Raw genomic sequence first — 24884 nt, 5'->3', positions numbered from 1 at the left:
TCGTAATACCATATGTTCATATTAAATTCCTCATTTCCATTGCTCTAATAAAACTTCGTCCCTATACAGGTATATTTCCTTTTTGTGCGATAACTAGCTGAGTGTTTTTGTAATTTCTGGAAAACACCTGTTCGTGTTCAAATTTTACTCTAAATGAAATTATCTAGAAAAATCTATTATATTTGTTGATACTTGACTGAAGAGTCTGAAAATAGTCATTCCGCGTAATAACACGGTTATTAGTAAAGTGGCTCAGTAGGTTAATAAAAACTACAAGTTATTAAATCTTAAGCCAGGGCTTTCTACTTTCCATTCAATCACGTGGTATTAATATTCAACATACTGATCAATGGAAGTGACTTCGTAACTATAATAATGTAATTTATGCTTATACGCTGATTATGTTTTTATGGAGTCAGTAGAGTCATTTACTGTGTTATTACGCCTTTATTAAATGACTGATATTTTGACGTATGTTTGGAATTTGAAACTCTTCTCATGTTAGAATTTGCCTAATTGTATCTTTACAAATTTCAGGATTTGTTTTATTAAATATTTAAATTTTCTTTTCAAGAAATTTACAATTAGAACTGCTACATTTTTGTTTTTAAAATACCCGTTTTTTTAATTGTTTTTTGTTTGTTTAACATTGAGTGCATATTTTCTTTTTAATAACTTTTATCAAGCGTTTCAATTGTTTGTATATGTCTCTGTGGGAGTAGGTTCGGTAGAATGTATCGTACAACGAATATTATTGACCTTTTTTAAGTAATGAATTGTAAATAAACCATAATCGGATTGTTCTTGGGTATGTTTAAATTTGACACCGAATTTTCTAAGGCTATCACTGTGTAGTGAGGTATGGGGAGAGACTAACTTCAGTACCTGTAGGAGGAGGAATGTGTTGAAGGACGAGAAGCTCTAAGCGGGCACACATACGTTGTGTACACAGCAACCGTAATATAATCCTTCCCTTTTCATACTCATCAGACCGTAAAATTACATCACCTCACACGATAGACAATCTTACGGTAAATATACATATTAGCTTGCTGGATGAATGCAACTGCGGTTGGCATATGTGGTATAACGGGATTTATGAATACGGTACTAGGCCAAATTTCTGTAAATTTTACTCCAAACCAGTGTGCTGTACAACTTTTGTTCGAAATTTTAATTTTGTGTGAGACAGTTTAGTAACCGTACATAGTACAAAGTAAAAGGTAATAAGAAAAGCTCAACTGACTGAGAGTTATTATATTGCGAGCTATCATAGTCCCATCTACTTCATTTTGTTTCATTCCACGTAAATCACTCAATGAAGGGAAATCGTCAAATATTTGGAAAAATTTCAGACAAGCTGATATTCTACAACATTTTTAGGACTTGAATAGACGAGTCTCCATCACCTCACTTTTGTTTCCTTCCTACTCCTCTTTAAACACTCACTTTCAGGGCAAAGTTCCTTTTTTTAACCCGTATTACCGTTCAATTCTGAATATGAGTTTGGTCCATATGTGCTGAAAAAAAGATTCAATAAATGTTTCTGTATGCATTATGTATAGTACAGTTTAGTATTATTTTAATACAACAAAACATTAATATCGTTAAAAATGTTCATTTTTAAATGGTATCACTTTTTTTGCATTTCAACCAAATAATTAAAACAAAAGAAAGGTGGCGCAACAATACATCTCTCCCGTGAAACAGCGATTTACTTTTATTAATTACGTGTTTTTTATCATTAAAGATTTTAGTTATAGCCAGTTTTGGTTCGAGAGAAATTTGATCGTAACACTTTTATTTAGGGTATTGCCTTCATTCACTACTTATGGACACCGTCATATCCCGGACTGGTTTGACCAACCGACTGTGAAGCTGCAGTTTTGTACTATATTAATACAAGTAAAAAAAAAACGTTGTTAAAATTAATCAATGTAGTTCAAAACATCAAAATTCCACTTTTACTTTATTTTAAATTACGTGTACGCAACTGCCAGTTCCCATTTCAACCTTCTAAAGTGTTAGTATATGTATTAGTAGTGTATACTAAGAAGTAAAGTAACGTAAAGATGTCTTATTTTACCAGGCGAAGTTGGGGTTAAAAAGCCTTCTCTAACACTTAAACTGGAGACCAACGGCTTAAAGGTGACTTCCGAATCACCATCAATGACCGGGCAGGAGAGCAACTTGCAAGGACTGGATTGGTCAGCGGTAACCTATCCAAGCAGCAGCCACGCTAGACGTTGCTTCATCCGGTTATTTTGCGGTAATTGTTGCACTCGCCACTCTGCGCCATTGGCAAAGAGGCATGCAATGTATAATTTACCGTATAAAACATACGATTTCACTTCTTCGTCATTGGTGTTGTGCTGTGACATGATAGAATATTGCAGTGGTTTATCTAGGGTTTACAACGCGTTTTGTATATACATTATGAAAGCACTGACGGTGATTTTTATTTTTTACAGTATTATGTTAGCTATATTTTAAATTGTTAGGTTGTGATTTTCTTACATGGCATACGTTTATTCCCACAAACGACATTTATATTTCCTGGGATCAAAGAGAACCGCGTCACCACACAGCGTTCATTGTTTACTAGGACCGCCTAATCATGTTTGTATTAACGCCGCCTTCTCCTGTAACCAGAATGAGTCATCGGGCGTCTAAGAAACACTTCTCAACTCAGCTCTGTTTAGAAGCTATTATGTCAACATAACTCTGTCAACGATAAACTAACAGAAAGGGGCCTAGCGCTGTTTCAAGAAGGAATGTTTACAATGAGACGGAGTGGATATGTATCGAGCATTGTTTCATGCACGCAACGAAATCCGGCCAAGGCTTAACATATGAAAGAAGATGCATGAGTGAAAACAGTAATTGTGTTATTTACACTCCTTAGTACTCACTGTATGGCTCCGAAAACATAACTTAACATAACTTACGTTAATTGAAATGTATTCTGAATTGGTACCTTTGTCGTCTTTATAATATAAAGACGACATAGGATATATATATATATATATATATATATATATATATATATATATATATATATATATGTATGTATGTATGTATTATATCCTATGTAATGAGTCAGCCATCTATCTTATTTTTAAGGTAGTAACCATACATTCTTGGCAGTTTTCAACAGAGTTCCATGTGTTTTAGATACTCTAGACAAAATAAAAGGTAACTTTACGTATGAGTTAGTAAAGACCACCGCCACATTTTGGGCATGTTTCGTTTAGAAAAAGTCTTAAATTATGAAAACGTTTGACCATATAACTGGTGGTCATTTTATCCTGTAGTTTCTGGCTGTTCTATAGAATTATGCAAGATTTTTTTTTTAACGTTAAAAATATAAATTAGTTGCAATACATACAGGATGTTTCTGGTTGTGTTACCGACATTTTCTGAGCTTATTGTACTATAAAAAATATGAAAAACCAGATCTAACGCCGTTAGATTTCTGTGTATAGGGTTGGAGGAAGAATCTAGTAGTTGATACACGGGAAGTATTGTTGGATCGTATTGCAGATGCCGCTGCACAAATCCAGAATAACCATACAGCGTTACGGAGCGCTGCACGATTAATCTGAAAGCGAGCTGCCAAATGTACGGAAGTACGAGGACAGATTTTAGAAAACTGTCTCTAAATTTTACTTCAAACTTTATTAAGCGTACGAATAATTTTCTGTCATTCAATTTCGTTAACTTGTTTTTCTACACAATGAGTGTTGGTAGTAAAATTTAAATTGTAAAAACTATTACTTCAATATTATTGCCTTATTGTTTGTAATTGTCTTCAGTATTATATTTTCTACAAGTATCTCTCTAAAAATGTATGTTTTTATTACCTATTTAACGAATTAATTGTTCTTATACATAAAAGAAAAGTTTTTCGAATGCTCTTTTTGTGCTTTACATAGTAAATCTTAAACAATAAGAGAGATACATTTATGGAACAATCTTTGTTCAATTAATCGTGTCAAAACCCATTAGAACAACTGCGTTTGTCTCTAAATCCCTCTTCCCAAACTCCCAGCAAATGATAATTTAACCTCGGGTACTACAAGGTGGGTGAAATCTTTTTTAGGCCGTTACTCAGTAACAAAGCATTTCCGGACCTATGTTTATATGAACATTTTTCATTGTTTACAATAAGCTGAGAAACAGACGGTAACTCTAAACGAATCATCCCGTATGTAAATATACATATTTTTGTAAAAAATTAAACAAAGGATAATTTTTGCATTTAAAGTAGAAGCTAAAATGTTTGATTTAAAACAATGTTTTCATTAAATACACATAAAAAATAATTTCCTGAATTTGATGGGGACGGGTGTCATGCCTATCAAATCGAGTTATTGTGAGAAAAAGGGAAAATGAAATAGCTTTTTTGTGTCAAATTTCTAGCTTTACAAAACTAATAAATTTTTTTCACGCATATGAAACCATTATAAATCTATAAACAATAAAGTCGTTATGCACATTAATTATGAAAATCGGGTCTATACGTAAGAATTTGGTAATATAAGTTTTTCTAATACAATTGAACGTGAATATATGACATATACATATTTTCTTAATCATAATGAAATGTATTGTACATCAATTACTTACTTTTTGAAAGTTATGAAAAACGTTATTTTTTGTCAGTATTCCAAAATTTTATAAACATCTCCACATAGCATAAGATATTGTTTCTAGTGTGTACTATATTAAAATGTATGATTTATAACTGATAATCTTTTTTTATTTTTAGAAAACGACACACCATTTTTAAATATATTGAATAATACCAAATTTACGAAAGATAATGCGATAATGCTTACTAGATAGAAAAATATAAATCCATAATATACAGGAGAGACGAGACTAAAACATGAATAAAATTTAGAATGATACACGGCACGGTACAGACGTAAAAGTAAACAGCGCCGGCAAGACGGCGTTCGCAACAAACAGGCGATGTTTTCATTTACGTTTGGAATAATAACTTGCTAGTCACAACCACAAAACAAAGGAGATGAAAACTTTAGTTTCCGTTAGAATTTATATTCCCGAATCCAATGGTACATGAATCAAATCGATAATTACGGAGTATTTTGTAAGAGGTAAATTATGTGAGGGAATGTTTGACTGACTGAATTATGTCGTTTAACCCTATAGAAACGCCAAAAGGTGAAAAAATTGTGTTGATTAACTCTTAGAGGGTTGAAAGGCCTTATAGTGAAAAGTTTAGGTGCTGAATATTTACTAGGAGGGAGATTCGTAATTCATTATAATACACATAATTCCATGGCTTTTATTGTTATCAAAACTATCCGATTATAAAAAAGGGACACTGAAGTCGATATTTGAACGATAACTCTTTAAATTTAAACTTGTAAGAGAATACATAAAGCTTGAAACCAAAAGTAAAATTTTATTGTTAATAAACAAGAAAACAATTCCAAGCAGTAGCCACTGACATTATTAAACAGGGTTTTTCTGAGTAAGTAGGTGAAGATGATGTTGATTCCCATATCGTAAATTTAGCTATAAAAAACATAGTATCCTAAAGTATTGTTGTATGTTCTTTTGTAAATTAAGTTGCGAAAAGATCCAACTAAATTATTCTACTATGTCAAAATCCTAGTAGACATTGTTACGCTACTTTTTCAACATAAGAAATTAAATACCGATTATTTAAAATGCTACATTAGAACACAATATGTTTGAACAGTACAAAAAAACGGCGTGAATAATTTATAATAATCTAAATTATAAAACTGGAAAAAATATTTTTATCATCGTGGAGTCAGACACTACTTGATAGGTGCCCACAGAAATATCACCGCTTCCCCCCTCCACAGGCCAACGAGAGGGGAAGGTTCTTCCATTACGCGTGCGCGGCAGTGGGGAGCGATCCTACATAATCACTGCCGACTGATTTGGCGAGTCAGGAGTTTCTCACCAGCCGCGAACGATCGAAGTGGCCTAGGGCGCTAGCTCTGCTCGCCGCTTCTAAGATACGACCAGACTGCGATCCTGAAGATTCATGCTACCAGGTAAGGGACAGCGACACTGTTCCTTAATAAATGATCTTGATAATCAATAACTATTAAAATTAATATAAATAATTCAATATAATAATTGAAATAGACTTTCATATACTGTTTGCCGTTTAAGGGAATTAATTGATTTAAATAGAATCGATTTTTAATTCGATTAAATCGTTAATAGATGTGTTCAAATTTTCCTTCTATATTTTTCAGCAAAACAATTAGTAATATTTTGGTTTTCTTTCTCACGATTGTCGTGGCTTCCATTCTTACGACTCACTTTACAAATATTTTCTTTCTGCCGATCCTCCCTGATAAAGTTGGTTTTCTACAAAGTCGTTATTATTATTGTTAAAATAATATTTAATATAACGTTTAACACGTTTTAGTTAATTATTCGAATTATTCGTTTAACTGATTATTATTAATTTATCTTTACGAATTTAGAACCTACAGTGTTATTGTATACTTTTCTTAAAATTCCATTAATGCACTGTTTCATAATTATTTATAATGTTCTAAGTAAATCTTTTATACATTTAAACACTCGCAACTTTTTATAAAAGTAAACGTCCTGCCAACTTCAACCAGATGATTTCCTGTAAACAAATTATGTAACTGTATTTTAGCTTATTTAGAAGAGGGTTCTGTAGATAAGCGTTTCTCACGTAAAGCTTTGGATAGTTTAGCTACGTGGCTTTTACTGCCGGGTTTATAGGATTTATTGTTTTCCTAGCTTGCATATATTAGAGAACAACATTTGTGTAAACATTTATTATGCCATTATTCCATAAATTTGGCTTGGTATTTAAATCTTAAAGAATTAACTAAATATTTTGGAGTCATGGAATTTTCCACAGAAAATGTACAATTTCGTCTATGGTTTAAGTATAAATTTTCCAACCCTAGCACATCTCAAAAATATTTTTTATATAATAATAAGTTAAATATTTTGTCATGCTTCATAACTATAATAAGTACACTGTGATAATGATGCATGGCTAGCTCTTTATTTATATTGCTGTATATACACTGTTTGTTGAATATTGTCTTGTGTGCCATTATTAAAATACTACTATTTAGCTTGTTTCTCTAAATGTGTATTTTGCTTGTACTAACTGCCATTATTCAACCAATCAATCGTCCCGGCCTAGGTTCTTACAATTATTATCGTACATGTCTCCCCCGGCTAAGATATTAGTAGAGCCTACACTATCAAGATATGGGTACGATACTATATGTACACACCCCAGGTACTGATTACCTACTTAATAACCTACTGATAAATAACACGTAATTTCTTTTCTTAATTCGAAATTGCTATAGCAATAATTTTACTAAACAGGATAGAGTATATTTTTTTCTTTCTGATATTTTTATTGGCTTTGACTTTATGAAGTAATGCCCTATTCTGTTAGAAGTATCGTTTTCTTTTGAAGTGGACATCTGATTCGACTCCTAACAATAAATAATAAATCAACTAAAATCTCGGATTAAAAACCTCCACCTTGCTCGACTAGCTAAATGAAAAATTGCGAATATTTTTGCATGACCCGAAAATAGCATTGCAACATTAAAACTACTTCTTATGAAATCCTCCTGTGGGGATTTTTATTGGATTTCAATGTTTCAGTTCTCTCTCCAATAATGGGCTTTCGTGGCACCTGAAATATTTCAATTATGATAACTCATTCATCTATAAAATAAAAGATTTGAATGAGACACCGAGAAATCAAATATTATTATATAACTTAAATATAATAATATTTATTTAACTTTCAAAGTAATCCCTTTAAACTATTAACGGTAACTGAATCGTGTCTTGGCTTCTTTATTGTAAAGGTCTTGATAACAGATTTTAAAGGTAAGGATTAGAGTCATTAAGCCGATTTCAACATAAAGTCCAGTTAATTAAGGTATAATTTTAATTTTGTCGAAACTTTAACCATTTTGACAGAGTGGCAAAACATTAATGTTTTTACGGTGGTTGGCTTTCTCTCACTGCGAGTTTTATCTTAAGACGGATCTAAGATGATCTAAAGATAAACTGGTAGGTCATCCTGTTTCACTTCAGTTAACCCCCAGCCAATGATTTTGAGAAAGACCCATTGACAATGATTTCAAATCTATTTAAATTGCCCCACATGATTGTTTATTAGACATCCTCAAAGAAGATTTGCAAATTCCCAAGAGTTTCTAAATAACTGTTGATGATATGAACTTTTGGATAGTTATGTTATAATATAATAATATATTTGTTGTATACTGTCATACACCATATTGTTTTTTAAGGTAAATTAGTATATTATAGTACTCTCTCATTGTAACATTTCTAAACAGGTGTAAGACCCCTCTACTAATCAGACATCTCTTGTTAACGTATTATGATTGGTGTTTTAAATCACATGATGATGGTGTATCGTTAGACATCACTTTCTCCTTCTTCTTCCTCGTCTATCATTTTTAACTCTCATCTTCATGTAACAGTGAGTGAGTGATATCATTTTTTCGGGACATTTATGAATTTTTTCTCTGACCTCTTTTGCCCAACGTATTATGGTGCAACGTATACTGGGCATGGTATGTAGAAAGTCATCATTTCTCATCTCTTCATTCAATGCCAAATAGTTTCCGGTCCAAGATTATTTTGAAATTGCTGCCAAGGGCTTAGCTAACCTTATCATCAAATTTCTTTAGCTAAACTATTCGTGTATAATAAAATAAACTGAATAAAAGAACGTGCAGAAACTCTCGTAACGGCATTAACTTTATTCACTTTTTTATGTGTGCGTTTCACTGCTACTCTCGACGAAAAGTGAATGAGGCAATAGCTTTGGAGCAATTTATAAATACTAATACTTAGTAACTAGTTTCAGATTTTAATATTTATATGTCAATGTCGAATTTAGGTACGTCAGTTCAGATATATACCAATATAAAAGAAAACATACTGAAAATGATGAAAAATATTAATAGTAGCTTTCAAGTAGGGAATTATGAATTAAAACTGGACATATAAATAAATTATCAAATAAGACTAGCAGAAATGTGCGGTGGCGTATAAGCCACTAAGACGAGCGGAATCAATGAGCACTCTGGTCAAGGACTCTGTTATCATTGACCTTTAGACTCGCATCGCATTAACTACTAGACAGAAGGACACACCTGGGTTATTAGTTGGCCTTTTCTTCCTTGTCCCCACATATCCACACATACCAGTAGACACAACAATGTAACACTGCCCTTTATCCTCTAAAGATAACTAAGATTATTAATAGCTATCTATCTTAAAATATCGATATGACAGTGTTTAAAGAAAATTATAAACTATAAGTTTGTTTTTATTTGAGAAGATAAAAGGCAATATACTCTTGTATATTACCTTAACACGTTTATTCGATAAATTGTACATATTTATGACTGTTCAACCAATTTGTAAAATCGACCTCTACAAAAATATGCCACTTATCATCGTGTAAGTGTCTAATCAGAATCCAGTAGTTTATAGTTTGTGTCTGAGAAAAATTCAAAAGTATTCTGATTATGACCCTAGATATTACATAAATTCAGATATTAAAAAACTAAATATTTTATTACATAATAGTTTTATATATCGAGAAATCTTCTCAAATTAATAACAGCGGGAAAGCTTTTTATTTCAGAACAGGAAGCCGCTTCTAAAATGAGACATATGTATGTCTATATGACACATTCCAGTTTAATAATTTGTAACATGTGATTTTTGTTATCAAAAATTAAATTCCGATAGTTTGAATTTCCAAATTAAAACACACAATATGCTTTTTCCTAACAGTATAATATAACTACGTGAATTTTATAGTGACATAAATGAAAAGTACTGAAACGATTATTTTTACTTTACCAACGATGAATCAGAAACGAAATCACTCACAGGTCCGTGATCGCGAATGTCGCCGCGACCCCCCCCCCCCCACGAGGATAAAGATAAGGAAAAGCTCTCCCACCACGCATGCGCCGCAGTGAGCGAGCATTCAATGCGACTGCTAACTGGCAAGTCGGAAGTTAGTCGCCAGCCACGAACGATCGAGGGGACCTACTGCGGTCGCTCTGATCTCCGCTTGTACGACACAACCCGCCTGATCCTGAGGATTTACGCCACGAAGTAAGCGACACTGTTCCTTACTAAATGATCTTGATAATCAAAAACTATTAAAATGTTATTGAAGTATACTTAATATTTTGCTTGCCGTTTAATGGAATGAATTTATTTCAATAGAATAAACTTTTCTCGACATAATTGAAAATTTGATAACTTCAATTTATTAGAAATTTTTCATTTTTAGCTCCATTTACACTCATTATATTTTTTAATTGAATTACAATTTTTTTCCAAATTACTTGGGACTCACTACTACTTGTACATTTTTTTAATATTCGGCTATAGTACTGGCAACTCATTTTTAACTGTTTTCCTTCCTCAAATTATTTCCTATCCGAAATAATTGAATAGTCGGGATTTGCCTTAAATTTTTTCTTATGGCAATTGGCTTAGCAAATTATTATATTATAAGAAATTGACCAAGGAGAAAATTTGTTATTTATAAAAAAATAAATTGGTATTTCAAGACATAGAAGTTATAGAATTTTGGGGAGTTAGTTTATTTACGTTTAAATAGTTGCAAAAATCACATACTTATCTTTCTAGGAAAAAAATATATGACTCGTAAATAATACTCGAAGTCAAAGTAGTGATGAAATGGGGTGTTGTGCATTAAAAAGTCGATTAATAGAAACATTTAAAAAAATAACAATTCTAAATTTATGGTCTTGGTATCTAGCAAAGAAATTCTTGCTTGCATACGGTATTTATTTGCATTTTAATGAAGTTAAATTGCATATTTATTATTGAATTTTACTTTCGAAATGTTATGAAATATAAACTTTTACAATTATGGTAGGACGAATTAGTCCTAATATGAGAATAAATGAGAATTTTATTTGTACATGACATTTATTTACATATTTCATGTGGTTAAATTCCATATTTATTTATTATATTTTTACGATGAGTGACTTATCAAACAAACCGAATTAAATACATGGAACTGTACTTAATATTTTAAAACAGTGTACTTGCTATATGAGATATTAGATTTTGGGTTTTAACAAATAATTTTCATGTATTTTAAAATATTTACTTATTGTCTTTGAATAGGGGCTTAAACTTAGGTTTATCAAATGGGCTACAGATAGAGAATTAAGTCAAAAATATAAATGTATGTCTTATTACAATAATATAGTTATTGCCTATTTAAAACCACTTGCCAATAAATCGGCTTGAACTCAGTAAAATTATTACCAATATAGTCACATAAGTACATTAGTATTATGAGCAGAGCTCGTTGACCAGTCGCAGAAAAGTTGTATGTATAACAGGTATAACCACATTTAGGTATTTGCTTAGGAAGTAACTTAACTGGAAACAAATGAAAAACTTACGTTAAATGAGTTAATACGTTTTTTGATTGATTACTAAATTAATATTTAGTTTTATTTTTTTAACTGAATATTGCTCATGTTTAAACTAAACTGTAGTCTTATTTTATAAGCAATTTACTCTAAGAGTTTCCAGAATGAATTGTTTCAGCCATGTGATATGAATAATACCTCATAAAAAGGAAAAACGAAACTAACACTCACTCAAACAAAGTGAATTCAGTTACCGATTAAGTCAGAGGAAAGTTTTAAACTTGTTTACTCAATTAAAGACTGGAAAATATAAAAATGCACATATTACAGTTAATTTGCAAGCATTGTGAAAATGCGTTTCCATTGCAGTAGGTATTAACTTTTAATACAAACAAATTCATCATTTCTAAACTGTTTCTAAATGATAATTAAAACACGTTACTTGTTAAATGGGTACGTACAAAGTCACATAACGGTGTGTTCTTCATCCTCCTCGGGAAGAGTGGTGAGGTCCGGCTGAGGTAGCTGAGGGGGCTGAGGGGGTGGCTCAGGGACCAGTGGGGCTAGAGGGTCAGCGAATGGCGCCGTAAGCCCTAGGCCGAATAGAGGGTATAAGCCGGAACGGTCCTGAGAGTCGGTGTTATGGGGCAGTAGTGGGGAGTGGGCGTGTTTGAGCGAGAGGGGTCAAGACGTGGGCGGGTAGTCGATAGTTGTGTTGACTGCAGTTTCGCTGTCCAGGAAGTTGCTCGTGCTCCCGAGTTTGGTGGATACTGAGCCGTCCTTGACTATCCTTCCGGCCAGCGAGGATTCGTTATAGTGATGTTTCAGCTTGTGAACTATCTCGTCGTGGACCACGTTGAAGCACATGGCAGTAAGAGCCATCCCGGCCAAGATGTAAAGTGAGCAAAACCAAATTATCAGACTCCCACCCGTCCTGTTGGGACCGATCTTTGTCGACAGGACACTGGCCGAAGGAATGGAATCTCCAAATCCGATTGTGCTGAGTGTCATGAAGCAAAAAAATATACTATCTAAAAAACTCCAGGAGCTTTCGAGTCGACAGAGGATAACCGCTCCGCCACAGATGTAAAATATCATAATTAGAAAACAGAGTGTAAGTGGAGCCAAGCAGTTTGCCCCGTCCTTGAACGACTTCGGCTCTATGACAGAGGTGTCTGCACTAAGACACTCGGAGTCTAGCACGGTGGAGGATGCGCGCGTGGCCGCCATCTTGATGCCATCACTTTCGACTCGGACGGGCGAATGCAAATTGTTGCTGGTGGAAGTAGTGAAGGTGGAAGAAGGAGACCTGACGTAGAAAGGCTCCTGATGGTGTGTAATCGTTTGCATTTGCTGTTCATACTCCTTCTGTTCACGCTTCTTCCGCATTCGACGTTCCTTCTCTTGCATTCTTTTCTCGTCGTAGCAACAGTACCCACAGTTGGAACACAGGCAACAACACAGCGACCGCGTGAAGATATGCCTCGCACAATTGGACAATAGGCTGCCCATGCTCGACAGGTAGATCAGCATGAGAGGGATGCCCAATGCCGCGTAACCCATAGTCACCGCCTTACCTAGCGTGGTCCTCGGAGTAATGTTACCATAACCTGGAACATAATTAAAAAATTATGTATACATGTACAATAGTACGTATCAGATAAAGGTTGGGACACACATAACCGCACCGTGCCCGACACGTGAGTCAGCCGATTGTCGGTACGGGCTCGGCTCGGTTACCGTGAGGCCACACATGACCGTATGCAGTCCGAGCGCAACAATCTCACTGTTTGTACTAGAGCATGTTTTTTTTTGGATTTTGAAGTGACAGATACTTAAAAAATATTCATAAGATTAGGTATTGCTTAAGATAAAGAATGTTAATTTTATTGTTGTAATTTTCATTAATCGCTGTGGTGAATGAAACATTGCAATGCTACAATAAAGCTTTGTACAGTCAGCTAGTACGTAAATGTGTAAATATCTTGGTTATATTTGTTATCCCTATAATTCTTGTTCATTGTGTTTCATTGCAGTGAATTTTGGTCAAATAAACTAAAAAATTATATTTGGTGTTTTTTGCATTAAACCCAAGAGCTTATAGTGTGATGCCAGAGAGTTAGCCATGTTGCAAGCCCTGTTATAATAATTTGTAAAACATAGTAAATATTTGTAAAATATATACTGGAGAACATGGGTTTTTCTTGCTTGAAAATCTTATTGTAAATAAAATATTTTTATTTTTACTTTATTGAAGTGAAAAAAAATAAAATTTCATAGAAACATTCTAAATATGATCCATACAAAATACCGGAATAAATTTATCAAGTATTAACTTCAATACATTAATGAAAAATAGATTTTTGTGCAAATAAGTACATGCTTGTTATTTATTAATTAATGAAAACTTTTTATAGATTTTACATAATTCGAATTTGGTTGTTTAAAATTACTTAATGTACAACATGGTTTACAAATGTGTTGTAATTTTAGCACAATGAGAAAATATGACTAGTTTACTCTAAGGTAAAAAAATGTAATACTTGTATCAATAAATATGATTTTGTACGCGAACACAGGATGCATAGTTAGTAGGCTATACTAAATAATTCAATAAAATAGAACGTTTAGACTACTTAAATAGTTTTAAAAGGAAGAACGCAACAATAAACAACATATGATGCCGCTCGTAGACCGCACCGTGCCCGTCAAAACTCAAACTTCAACTATCGGTGAAGGTGCGGGCACGGTGCGACCACGACGGTCTGGTGTCGTTGCGGACATGTGTGGACTTGCAGGTTGAAAACTGCGCTGCAATTCTTTCACCGTACGACGGCCAACACACGGCCGACTCACGACGTGTCGGGCGCGGTGCGGGTATGTGTGTCTCAGCCTTAATGAGTACTCTTTGTAGGAACAGTAACTCAAAAGGTTTAACTCGTACATGCCTAATTCTTTCCGTCACGTTTTATCACTTAATCTTTACAGTGATCAGGTTTAGGTTTAATGTGGTGAAATTCAGATCAATAAATAATATTTCAATTTAATCTAATTATTTCAGTATATAAATTGTGGTATATAATTGTTGTTTGTGTAATTACATCGTGTTTGGTTTGGGTTAAATACTTACATCCTTTCCGTCAATACGAATGACACATATTTTTAAAGCGATTTTGTACAACCAAACTAAAATTTTCGTAGTAGACGTAGGAAATATAGGCTAAGTAATAACTTTAAGAAGGAATAAATGTCCTTTTGCTATGCATTCCATAAATACGGCATACCATTCTTTAGCAAGTTAGTTTACTTATTAAATATTTCTAACAGTAAATAAAAAAATAGGTAGATTTTATACTTAGTTACTTGAATTTTTTAACACTACATCCATGTTATAAAAAGTCCTCAATAGTAAGATATACCTGTCTAAGTATTTTTTTAAATCCCTGTAATATATTACAGAATACAAAACAACTTTTGATCTTAATTTACGTCGCCTCCTAAGTACTAACGTGCCTTGCACTGATGGCGTCACCTTGAAAATGCGATGCACGTATAAGAAAATTAAGTTATTGAAAATGTGTTTTATATGAAATTAAGACATTTGATTTCCATATGCACATATTTAAAACATATTTTTCCAAATACCACTTGAGACATAAGCATGAGTACAAAGGTGCAGCCACTGTAATATTAACCTTAGATTATACTAAATTTTAACACAAGCTTTATATTGAGAAATCCCACTTTTAAATTGAGCTCCGTTGAAATTCACTACATCATTTTCAATTTTCTAACGTATTAGTTTTTCATAAATATTATACTTCTGATTATTGCACGACTTTTTGTCTTTTTACATATAAAAAGCCCCCATTCGAATTTTGCTTGATTAGTCATGACCTCCATAGAATTATGTACCTAAAATTAATTACGAAATATACTATGAATTACATCAATGGAAAGTATTATTTTGTAATGCAATTAAAATAATTTAACTCTAGCAATAAAGAGACTATATGTAACTAAAGTCCTCTTCCCAGGACAACCCTACCTGGCTCTCATCGCTCCGGTCCTCTTATCTCCAGAACGTATATCACTTTCACGTGTTCATATGTTGGTCATATTACTTATTATACAAGGAGGATGAAAAATTTGAACAGAGAAAAATAGTAAAAAAATGTATTCGCAAGTTTGATTTAAAAAAGTTTTTTACGTTTTAATGTTAATTTGAAGTAAAAAAAAAAATTTATTTAATTGCCCTTGCTAATAAAATTTTCAAGCATATTTCAAGCCGTCAAAAATTTAGCAAATGCTTCATCATTATGTATATATACTTTCATTTCTTCTCTGGAAAATAATATATTTAGGTGTAACACCGTAATGTAGGTTTGAATACATTTAAAATTTTCAAATATTAACACACATATTTGTTTTCAGTAAGTGCGGATATCACATATTAAGTATTTTTAATATATTACTCGTATCCTAAATTTCAAGACGAATACTTGTGATTATATACCAGTATTGACTATTTAATTTATTTCTAAATTGAAGTAACTTTATTTATATTTTTGATGTCATTGAATATTAATTTTATTTAGTAAAAAAAGTATACTGTAAAACTTGGTTTTGGATATATTATTAAGCTTTCTGGACATGTTTTGTCATTGTGCTTCAAAGTGAAAAAATAACCTCTAAGTAATAACCTTTAAAAATTACACTTACATTTTCAGATTTACATTCTAAATGTATTTAGGATCTTAGTTATATAGTTATAATAAATGCACAATTACATTTTGTATTTAATTTTTTGCTTATCTATCAATATCTTAAAAATATCAATGTTTTCTTTAATATTTTTGCAATTATGGCCAGTAATAATTCTTCAGTAAAAATATTTGTATTCTAAAATTACGTTAGTTGAAATAATAAATTAGGAAAGTATAATATCCTTGAAACGCTCTTCGATTCGTATGTTTCGGTCATCATAAAGAACAATTGCGCAAAGATTGTATGGTGGAAAATTAACACTGTTAAATAATAACCTACTGATGCCTTAGAGCATGAAGTAGAGAACACATCTATGAAATATTAAGTACATTCTACAGATAAATTAAGATCTAAATTTACTCCTCGGCATTGCAACATGACCGTATGAATTCTATCACATGATCGTATGGGAAGAAGCCACACAATACATCAAGATTCTGATTCCTTTAACAGTAAATTCATCAAGGCTTTATTGTACTTAATTATTGGACCATTTAGTTAGTCGGTCAACCGTTTGTCAAGATTTGGTAAACTATTGTGGAAAACCAACTATAAACGAAACTTAAGACTGGAGAGCTATATAAATACGTAACAAGTCAATGCGGAGTCATAGTAAAGTCTTTTTGACAACTCATTCAGAATCAAGATACTTTGTGCCTGGTACAAATACACTGGCATTGGGCCTCCAGGACGGCCTCTGGGCCTATGGATTTTGAATCAATTTTTAATTTTATTAAGAATCTCATTGTAATATATATATAATTCGTAAATGTCAAATAAAATAAAGTTGATAAGAGTTATAATTTTCAACCTATAAGTTAGAGATCTTTGTGTGTAGAAAATTACACAAAATAAGCTTATTACTTTTTCAACCTACTGCCGTAAAAAGTGTTTTTTTCGTTATATGTTTTTATTTTTATTTACCAGTATTTTCAGTGAGTAATTGGATTCTAGACATTATTATATATTACATATTGATTTTGGAAGTGATGGTCATTTTCTATAATGTCAATGTTATTGATTATTAAACTCTAGCAGTACATTGTTCTAATAATTTAAATTTAAGATTGTTTATTGGATATATGTTGATAATCTAAACACTATTAATAGCTCTAAGTAAGGATTCCCAGACTTCGCAAGCAAAATTAAAACCCTGAAATAGTTATACAAGGCCACCCCTATTTTGTCATAAAATCAAAGTAATACTAGACCTTACGCAATCCTTAATAAACAGCACTAGACATTCTTTATAATTCTACACTCAACTACATTGAACTGATAAAAACAGTAGTAAACTGTTCGCGAATTGAAAAACACAGCATCTCATTAGTATCAGCTTCCTGAATTTTTTGGTGAACTTAAAACGGCTGTGTATGGGAAAGAATCCTGTTGTAAGTTATTTTGAATACTTAAATTGTTATTGTGACCGGTTCGTGATCTCATGTTAGTGACTCTTTCGCTACTGACTAGTTTTCTATAAAGAGTCAACTACTTGAACCTCCACATACTCATTTGTCATAGACAACATTATGACTCCTAATACAAACAGCGTGTCAGCACTTGGTAGTGGGTGACTCACGTTGCGTCATCCCCATCAATCAGCCGAGTCGCGGCTTCAACTCGAGCTCCCTATAGCCAGTCAGTGGTAATCTTAAGTCACTGGTCACAACAATCTAATATGATTTGTTAATTTAAAATATATTGTAGTTGTGTTAGTTTAGTTTTCCATCTGAGAAAGAAATCGGATTGCAGATCTCAAAACTAAGTATACTTATGTCTTGCATCACTGAAGGGTAGCTAATATCTGGAAAATCCGGTTTTAACTTTCTAAACGTGTGTTTAAGATTAATTACTTCTGCGTGTCGCAACTCATCTTTTGAGTACAAAGTATGTTTTAATTCACTTTCACATATGTTTGCTGTATGTTAGATTAATTACAATATGTCGTTATTACTGAGAAGAAGGTAAATTTTATAACCTTACCTATAGTAGTGAGCACTGTCAGGGAGTAAAGAAAGGCCTTTGCGAGGTTCCAGTCGACCTTTTGATGGCCGTCGACCAGGCGGGAGTCATGCGGATAATTCTTGGCGGCCATCTCCTCCGTCAGTCTCTGGACAAGCTGCTCCTGGAAATGGGAGATCTCCTGGGCCATGAGCCGCGTCCAATTTTCTCTATAAAGTATATTCAAGTTAACCGTAATGTTCCAAATTTTATCTACAGTATTTGTTCTCGATTCTTCACTGATTTTCGCTAGCCACGTAGCATTAGAAGCGGGTCTCCTGTTTTGACCCGCCAACGAATGAATTTTAGAGCGTCCAGAACTAGATATAGAATAAAACCCGGAGTCACCTTCCACTATTAAGAATATAACAGCACCAATAAACGTATAACCTATAAGGATGGCGCAGATCATGAGGTTACTCATGCAGCCTCGCGCAAGCTTGCGTTTGGTGTTCTTAAATCTTATTTTGTCCGCACTGTCGTCATCGCTCTCAAAACAGAAGCAGGTCTGGCTATCATCCTCGTGGTAGCCGAGAGCGTGCGCTTGTACTCTGCTCAGGGAGGTCTTACCGTTGTTGTTCTTCTGCATTCCGTGCTGGATGTGGCCGTGGAATGACGGGTTGTACCGGTACGTTGTTCCTGTCTTATCCATTGTTTTCCATTGATAGCACGGAACACTCGGTTCAGCAGCCGTCACCCGACGTCTCGCAGAGGAATGTCCATCTTCAGCTGTTTTAGAGAACTGTAAGTTTAGGTCGGTTCTGGATCCGATGACCTCAGTGTTCTCTTGTCATATCATAGACCTCCTAAGGTCCCTTCAGCTCCCTCCTGAAACGAAATACAAATGATCAGAATCGTATTTAATAACATGTTCTAACATTTCATAACTACTATGTGCGCTAAATATTTATAACAGTATGCTCACTCTTTCCGTTACAGATAAGTAAACACATAAAAAACATTAAAGTATAGTTATATGTAGGAAACAATATAAACTGCTTTGTTTCTTATAGCAGATAATACAATAAATTCCATTGTTCGAAGTTCCTAAAAGGTAATGTCAAATTATATTAAATGAATTCGAGTCGTTAATCAATGCTGCGAGAGTTTTAATTTCATCCCATTGCACGTTTAGTTCATAGTACTAAAGATTATATTTATTAATTGTTTTTAAATACCATATTCTAGATAGTAACGTTTATATTAATCACTTAAAATTCCAAATGATCTTTTACCGTCGAAAACGTACCATAAATAATATACGTGTACCTTACTCCAAGAAAATTCACTAAAAGTAAATATATAGGTCATATATAATGTAAATAATTGATTGACATATATTGTTTATTCTTTACAAATGTTCCCTCCATCATACGATGTAGGCTCTAGGTTAGGCATAGCTTTCTTGTTGAAGTATTAGATATAATGATATTTATTTGAGAAAACTCTATCTAACAAGCTCATCAGTGTTATTGCGCCAGGACATTATCACAACGATGACAAAAAAGGTGTATATGGTGCTTAAGGGGAAACGACATCTCTGTACTCTGTTCCATCACGTTGTTCCAAGACGTAAAACAGCTCCCTTCCAACATGGATATAACCCAGAAGCATGACATAAGGCAAACGACGTATTACCCTATACCATTGCTGAAGTTAGCTACGAATATTAAAATATATTTTGTTATTTACATTAAACTAAATAGAAGATATAGGTAGTCTGAAACAAAATATTTCGACTGTCTCTGGCACATTGCAACGAAATGGTTCCAAGATTGTTATCAACTCGGACATTATAGTCAATCCTATTCGTACACAGATGTTTTTCCTAGCATCATTGAATCAAATCATAACCAAAGCTTCATCTATGAGGTATATTTTACTTTTTTTCCTATAATTTTTATCTTATAAAATACTAAACCATCACTATAAATCCTTAATCCCTAAAATAAACTAAATTCCCAAGTTTCTCTCATATATATTATTAATTATAGATTGTAATAACCACTTTTCCTTGACACATTTATATATAAATACACACACATACATATAGTATAGGCTATGCTCTTTAAGTCCCGGTTATTTCAATATTTAGCGTAAATCAAAACAAACAAAACTTAGTGATAATTAATTCGATATAGTAATAAAGATCAAAAGTTATAGTTATTGTTCTATTTGTTTTTGACTCGCCTAAACAGTGTTACAAGTATGTTCATAAGCTTCGTTACGCTCAGCTAATAATTTAAAATTAATACATCTTCTATGAAAGTTTTGGTGGAAAAGGCCGAAGAAAGAACGTGAAAAATTGTAGTTTATAAAATAAAGATGGAAAAGTAATATCCATAAACTGCTTTATCTCCTACACAAGCTATTTTCCTAATTTGAATGTTACAATTGTAGTTATTTTTTTTAGAAATAGCTATGAATTATATTCTTAACTTATATTTAATCATTGAATTAGAAGAACGATTGGCATAGATTGTACTTTTTTAATAGTAACGTACTGCAATATTTATTTACTTCTGATAATCTTATATGTAACTTCATAAAGGTCAATTGTCATGTGACAAGCAATAAAGTTTGGCCAAAATGTAAAAATTCCCTTTATAATGGGAACATTTGAAACTAGTAAAGTGATTTCAGAAATGGGAAACAGCGTGTGTTCCAGGAGTCCCATCCGTCACGCGCTGTCCAATCATGATAACAATAATTTCAACCCTTAATTGCAGCAACCCACTTTTCCACTGGAAGCCCACTTCAATATTAAAGTGAGGCAAAACTCAACATCTCGTGGTAAAAAGTCAAACTGAAGACAGAACTCTAAATTATATTATGATGGGCAACACTGTTGTGATTCATAATAGATATGTAGTATTATTCAAAAATATTCATAATAATATCGAAACATATATTTTGCGGCTGCCAGAATCACTGCTTTTGAATTAATTTGTGAGTTGTAGATTTAAATATATGTTTCATATAATTTATTTAAAAAATAGGAAATTAGTTAAGATCCACTAAAAAGTTTAGATTCCATGTCTTTTCGACACCATTCAAATACGTAAATGAAATATGTTGCTGAGCGTTTAAGCTTGAGATATTTTTTTACATTGAAAAGGAATAATTTATAATAATAATAATAATAAAGCATAATAATATGTTATCATGGGATTTTGTTTATATCACATTTTATTGTCACTGGAGGTAAGCTCTCGTGAACGCCTTAAAAACAATTTCCTTTCAGAGAGCTTTGTAATATAGCGGAGATAGCATTTCCTAGCAACATCGACAAGATTCTGGGTTCAACAGATTTCTAGGCGCACACAAATTGTGCTGAACTTATATGTAGACTAGAAAGACATTAATTTTTAATTAGAGTGTGTCAAATAATCTAAAAGATGTGATACATTTATCACACATAATACTTCATGTTCAACAATATAAATAAATTGATGGGTTTTTGGTATTTCAAAATTGACAACTAATAAATATACACTTTAAAGTTTGATTTTATATTGGTTAATTATAATATATAACACATTATTTTAGGTACCTCACTGGCCGTGAAGAAAATAATTCTGTTTAACATTGTGCAGGAATATGCGTATTTAATTTCTTTTACACAAACACACATATAAACGTATATATAATGTTTAATAATGGTATGATAACAGTAGCTTGAAAATCTATAACAATATAAGTGTTAATAGCTTATTATAACGTAAATGAATATTGATGAAGAAATAGAGGACTAACTCGTCGGGACCTTTACGACAATGATACAATTCCTTCCCGATAAACGAGAGATCTATAATTTAGTCTTGAATTAAATTTTATTTCATAATATTTATAGTATTAAATTCAAATTGCTATCATTAAATAAGTTCATAGTGAATAAGTATAGTAAGTAACCAATTAAATACTATTGATATGTTTTTTGTTATATAAGTTTCTTTTCTTAATACTTAGGATGTATGTAATATACTTGTTTGAAGAACAATTTGAATCAAGGATATTTTTTATTATTAAAACTTTGAACATAAATAATTATAATAATGTAATTTCAATAAATATAACTTATCATATGTTGAATCAATTAATCTGAAATAATGACAAACAACATAAATTTAATTTCATGTATATTTAATCAGTGAAAAATAATATAGACACACAATTCCGTAGTTTATGTTAAATTACATGTAAATTGATATTAAATATTAAAAATTAAACAGTTCAAACTGGCAATTTATTTATTCGTCGTACTACGTAATTAATGCAAATATTCAGCTTCTCCAATTCAAATACTTGTACAAACCTGCAATATTATAGTTGAACGAATCATAAATAGTTAATAATTAAGTAAAATTCTCAAACATGAGAGTGGCAACTGAATATAAGTTAAAAAAGTGCTGTGTTTTTGGTGATTCAAACGCATTAATATATAAGAGCAAATTGATCTTATTTGCTATCATCATGCATTAATAACAAGATTATTCAGATGAGTACACACAAGAAGAGGCTTTGCCAGTCGGCTTACCTAAGAATAGCATACTTTTATATCAGAGTGTCACAACGCATCTGTAGACAGATTTCCATACCACTATCTGCTTCCTTTCGTCACAGTGTAGGTTATAAAGATTTGTCTACTAACACTAGTTGTCTGAGTCTGTATATTTTCTGTTCACACTGATATGATATTCGCAACAAATGCGAGTTCCGCTCCTGCTTTAGCATCAAATGTTTTCTCAATTGATAATAGTCCCTAAGGCTATTCAGATCATACTCAAAAGAACATTTCTAAATGTTATGTGAACCTAGACGACTAGCGCTAGCAAATACACAAAATGTTAAGTAAACAGATATGCTTTAATAATATATATATTTGAAACGTGCAATTGTAGATGGAGCTTCCTCTAAAATATGGTAACACTTTAGTAGGATGAATATAATATAAAATGTGTATTCACTGCCAGTAAATATCATAAAAGGAGTCAGCTACACGTAACAGATGAAAAAAACGCTTTCAAGAATAAATAGGTAGTGTGAAAAAAACTCCTACATTTATTTAAGTAATTTTAACTGATTACATGATAGTATATTAATGCACACTCGTCTCGACATTACAAATTCCATTATAGTCCTACTTAACTAGACCAGTGTCCGTGAACCCGGCACATGTCAACATTTGGACACAACGCTGGTCGTCTGCTTGTTGTTGTGTAGTTTATATTACACGGGAGACTGTTATGGAAACACGATTAGGTCAATAAAACAATACTGCCACTTTGTCACTGAACGGCCGAGTACAGTCCGGTCCGATGACACATCATGAAGTTGAACCGTTGTTGTTATAACTTGACACGAGCTGGGTTTTAGACATCACTCACACCTTTTTGTGGGCTTATGTTCAATTTATAACCGTTCACGCTCTTTTGTTTTGCCACTGTAGAGAAAGTAGTACTGTGATATATCTCGTCGTTTATAGTACTGTAATACATTTTCCATATTCCGAACAGGCTATGGATAAAAGATTTTTTTTTTAGTTTGAATACTTATTGTCTTGTAAACTAATATAATTTTTATATAAAAGGTGAAAATTAAGTACGTCTATGCAAGATGTCTATTCAAAACAGAAAAATCATTTTTCCATGAAGAAGCCTACATTAAAACAATACAAGAATTTATAGCCTATTAATAGCAAGGAGTAGAAGAAAAGAATTAAAATAATGAAGGAACTATATGTATTTATCACACAACCAAAATACGTAAAATTATGCGAACCCCATAGAATTTATGACGTACGATAGTTAAAGTACAGTTGTCTAAAAATAAATTTGGTTACGTGTTACACATTACTCATATAACGCACCTTATATGGAAACCTGAATTATTCTGCATTACAAAAATCAATATATTTTGTACTTTGAAGAAAGAAATACACTAACGCGAATAATTGCAAATGCAACCAAACAGTTACCACTTATTCGATTACTAGTTTTTCAAAACTCATATCTTTACATAAATTGCAATAATTTTACTTTTGGTTATAAACATGTAGTATTGCAGGAAGTGTAATCATCAAAATAGATTGTAATCTGTTTTCCTCGAATAAACAAATTCCAATTTTCAATTTCGTTTTTAAATTTAAGTGATAAAAACAATGCAGTGTAAAGTGTTACTGGGAATTCTTTCCCTAACCTTAGCTGTAAGATACATAATGCTTTATAAACTATAGCAATTCGAATTGTGATGATGGTTCATCATTATAAGAGAAGTGGTGATTCGAAACAAAGTTAAAAATTTGTTTAACTAAAAAAGAAAATATTTTAGATACCTATTATTTTAGATAATAAACCTTATACAGGTATATACAGCCGCATTTGCAACTCACTGATAGGGTATAGCAAATTCTAACCCACTTCTAGAAGTGCTGGAAACACGAAATTTTGCACGCACGTAGCTTTTACCCTCAAATCTCCGGGAAAGTTTTACTTTTAAACCCCTCAAAAAAATTGGCAAACTTTCGCACTTTTCACCCTTGCAGGCATTTCTTTGAAGCCCGATAGCGGGAGAACCGTTGTAGCTAGCTCTGATCTGATGTAAAAACGCTAG

The 24884-nt window shown here is 32.5% G+C and overlaps 1 protein-coding gene across 1 annotated transcript in view; it reads right to left on the bottom strand.

Moving 5' to 3' along the window:
- The window catches only part of LOC124369315 (TWiK family of potassium channels protein 7-like), a 73434-nt gene that overhangs the window by 8089 nt on the left and 40461 nt on the right, over positions 1 to 24884 (bottom strand). The window contains exons 2-3 of the mRNA XM_046827264.1: positions 18255 to 19100; positions 11966 to 13114 (exon numbers count right to left, since the gene is read on the bottom strand). Coding sequence (XP_046683220.1) covers positions 12189 to 13114; positions 18255 to 18924 — 1596 coding nt within the window. The 5' untranslated portion in view covers positions 18925 to 19100 and the 3' untranslated portion in view covers positions 11966 to 12188. The remainder of the gene's footprint in view (positions 1 to 11965; positions 13115 to 18254; positions 19101 to 24884) is intronic.

This window comes from Homalodisca vitripennis, chromosome X, assembly GCF_021130785.1.
Source record: "Homalodisca vitripennis isolate AUS2020 chromosome X, UT_GWSS_2.1, whole genome shotgun sequence".
Taxonomy (NCBI): domain Eukaryota; kingdom Metazoa; phylum Arthropoda; class Insecta; order Hemiptera; family Cicadellidae; genus Homalodisca; species Homalodisca vitripennis.
Note: the sequence above shows the minus strand (reverse complement) of the source record. Positions and strands in the feature narration are given on the sequence as shown.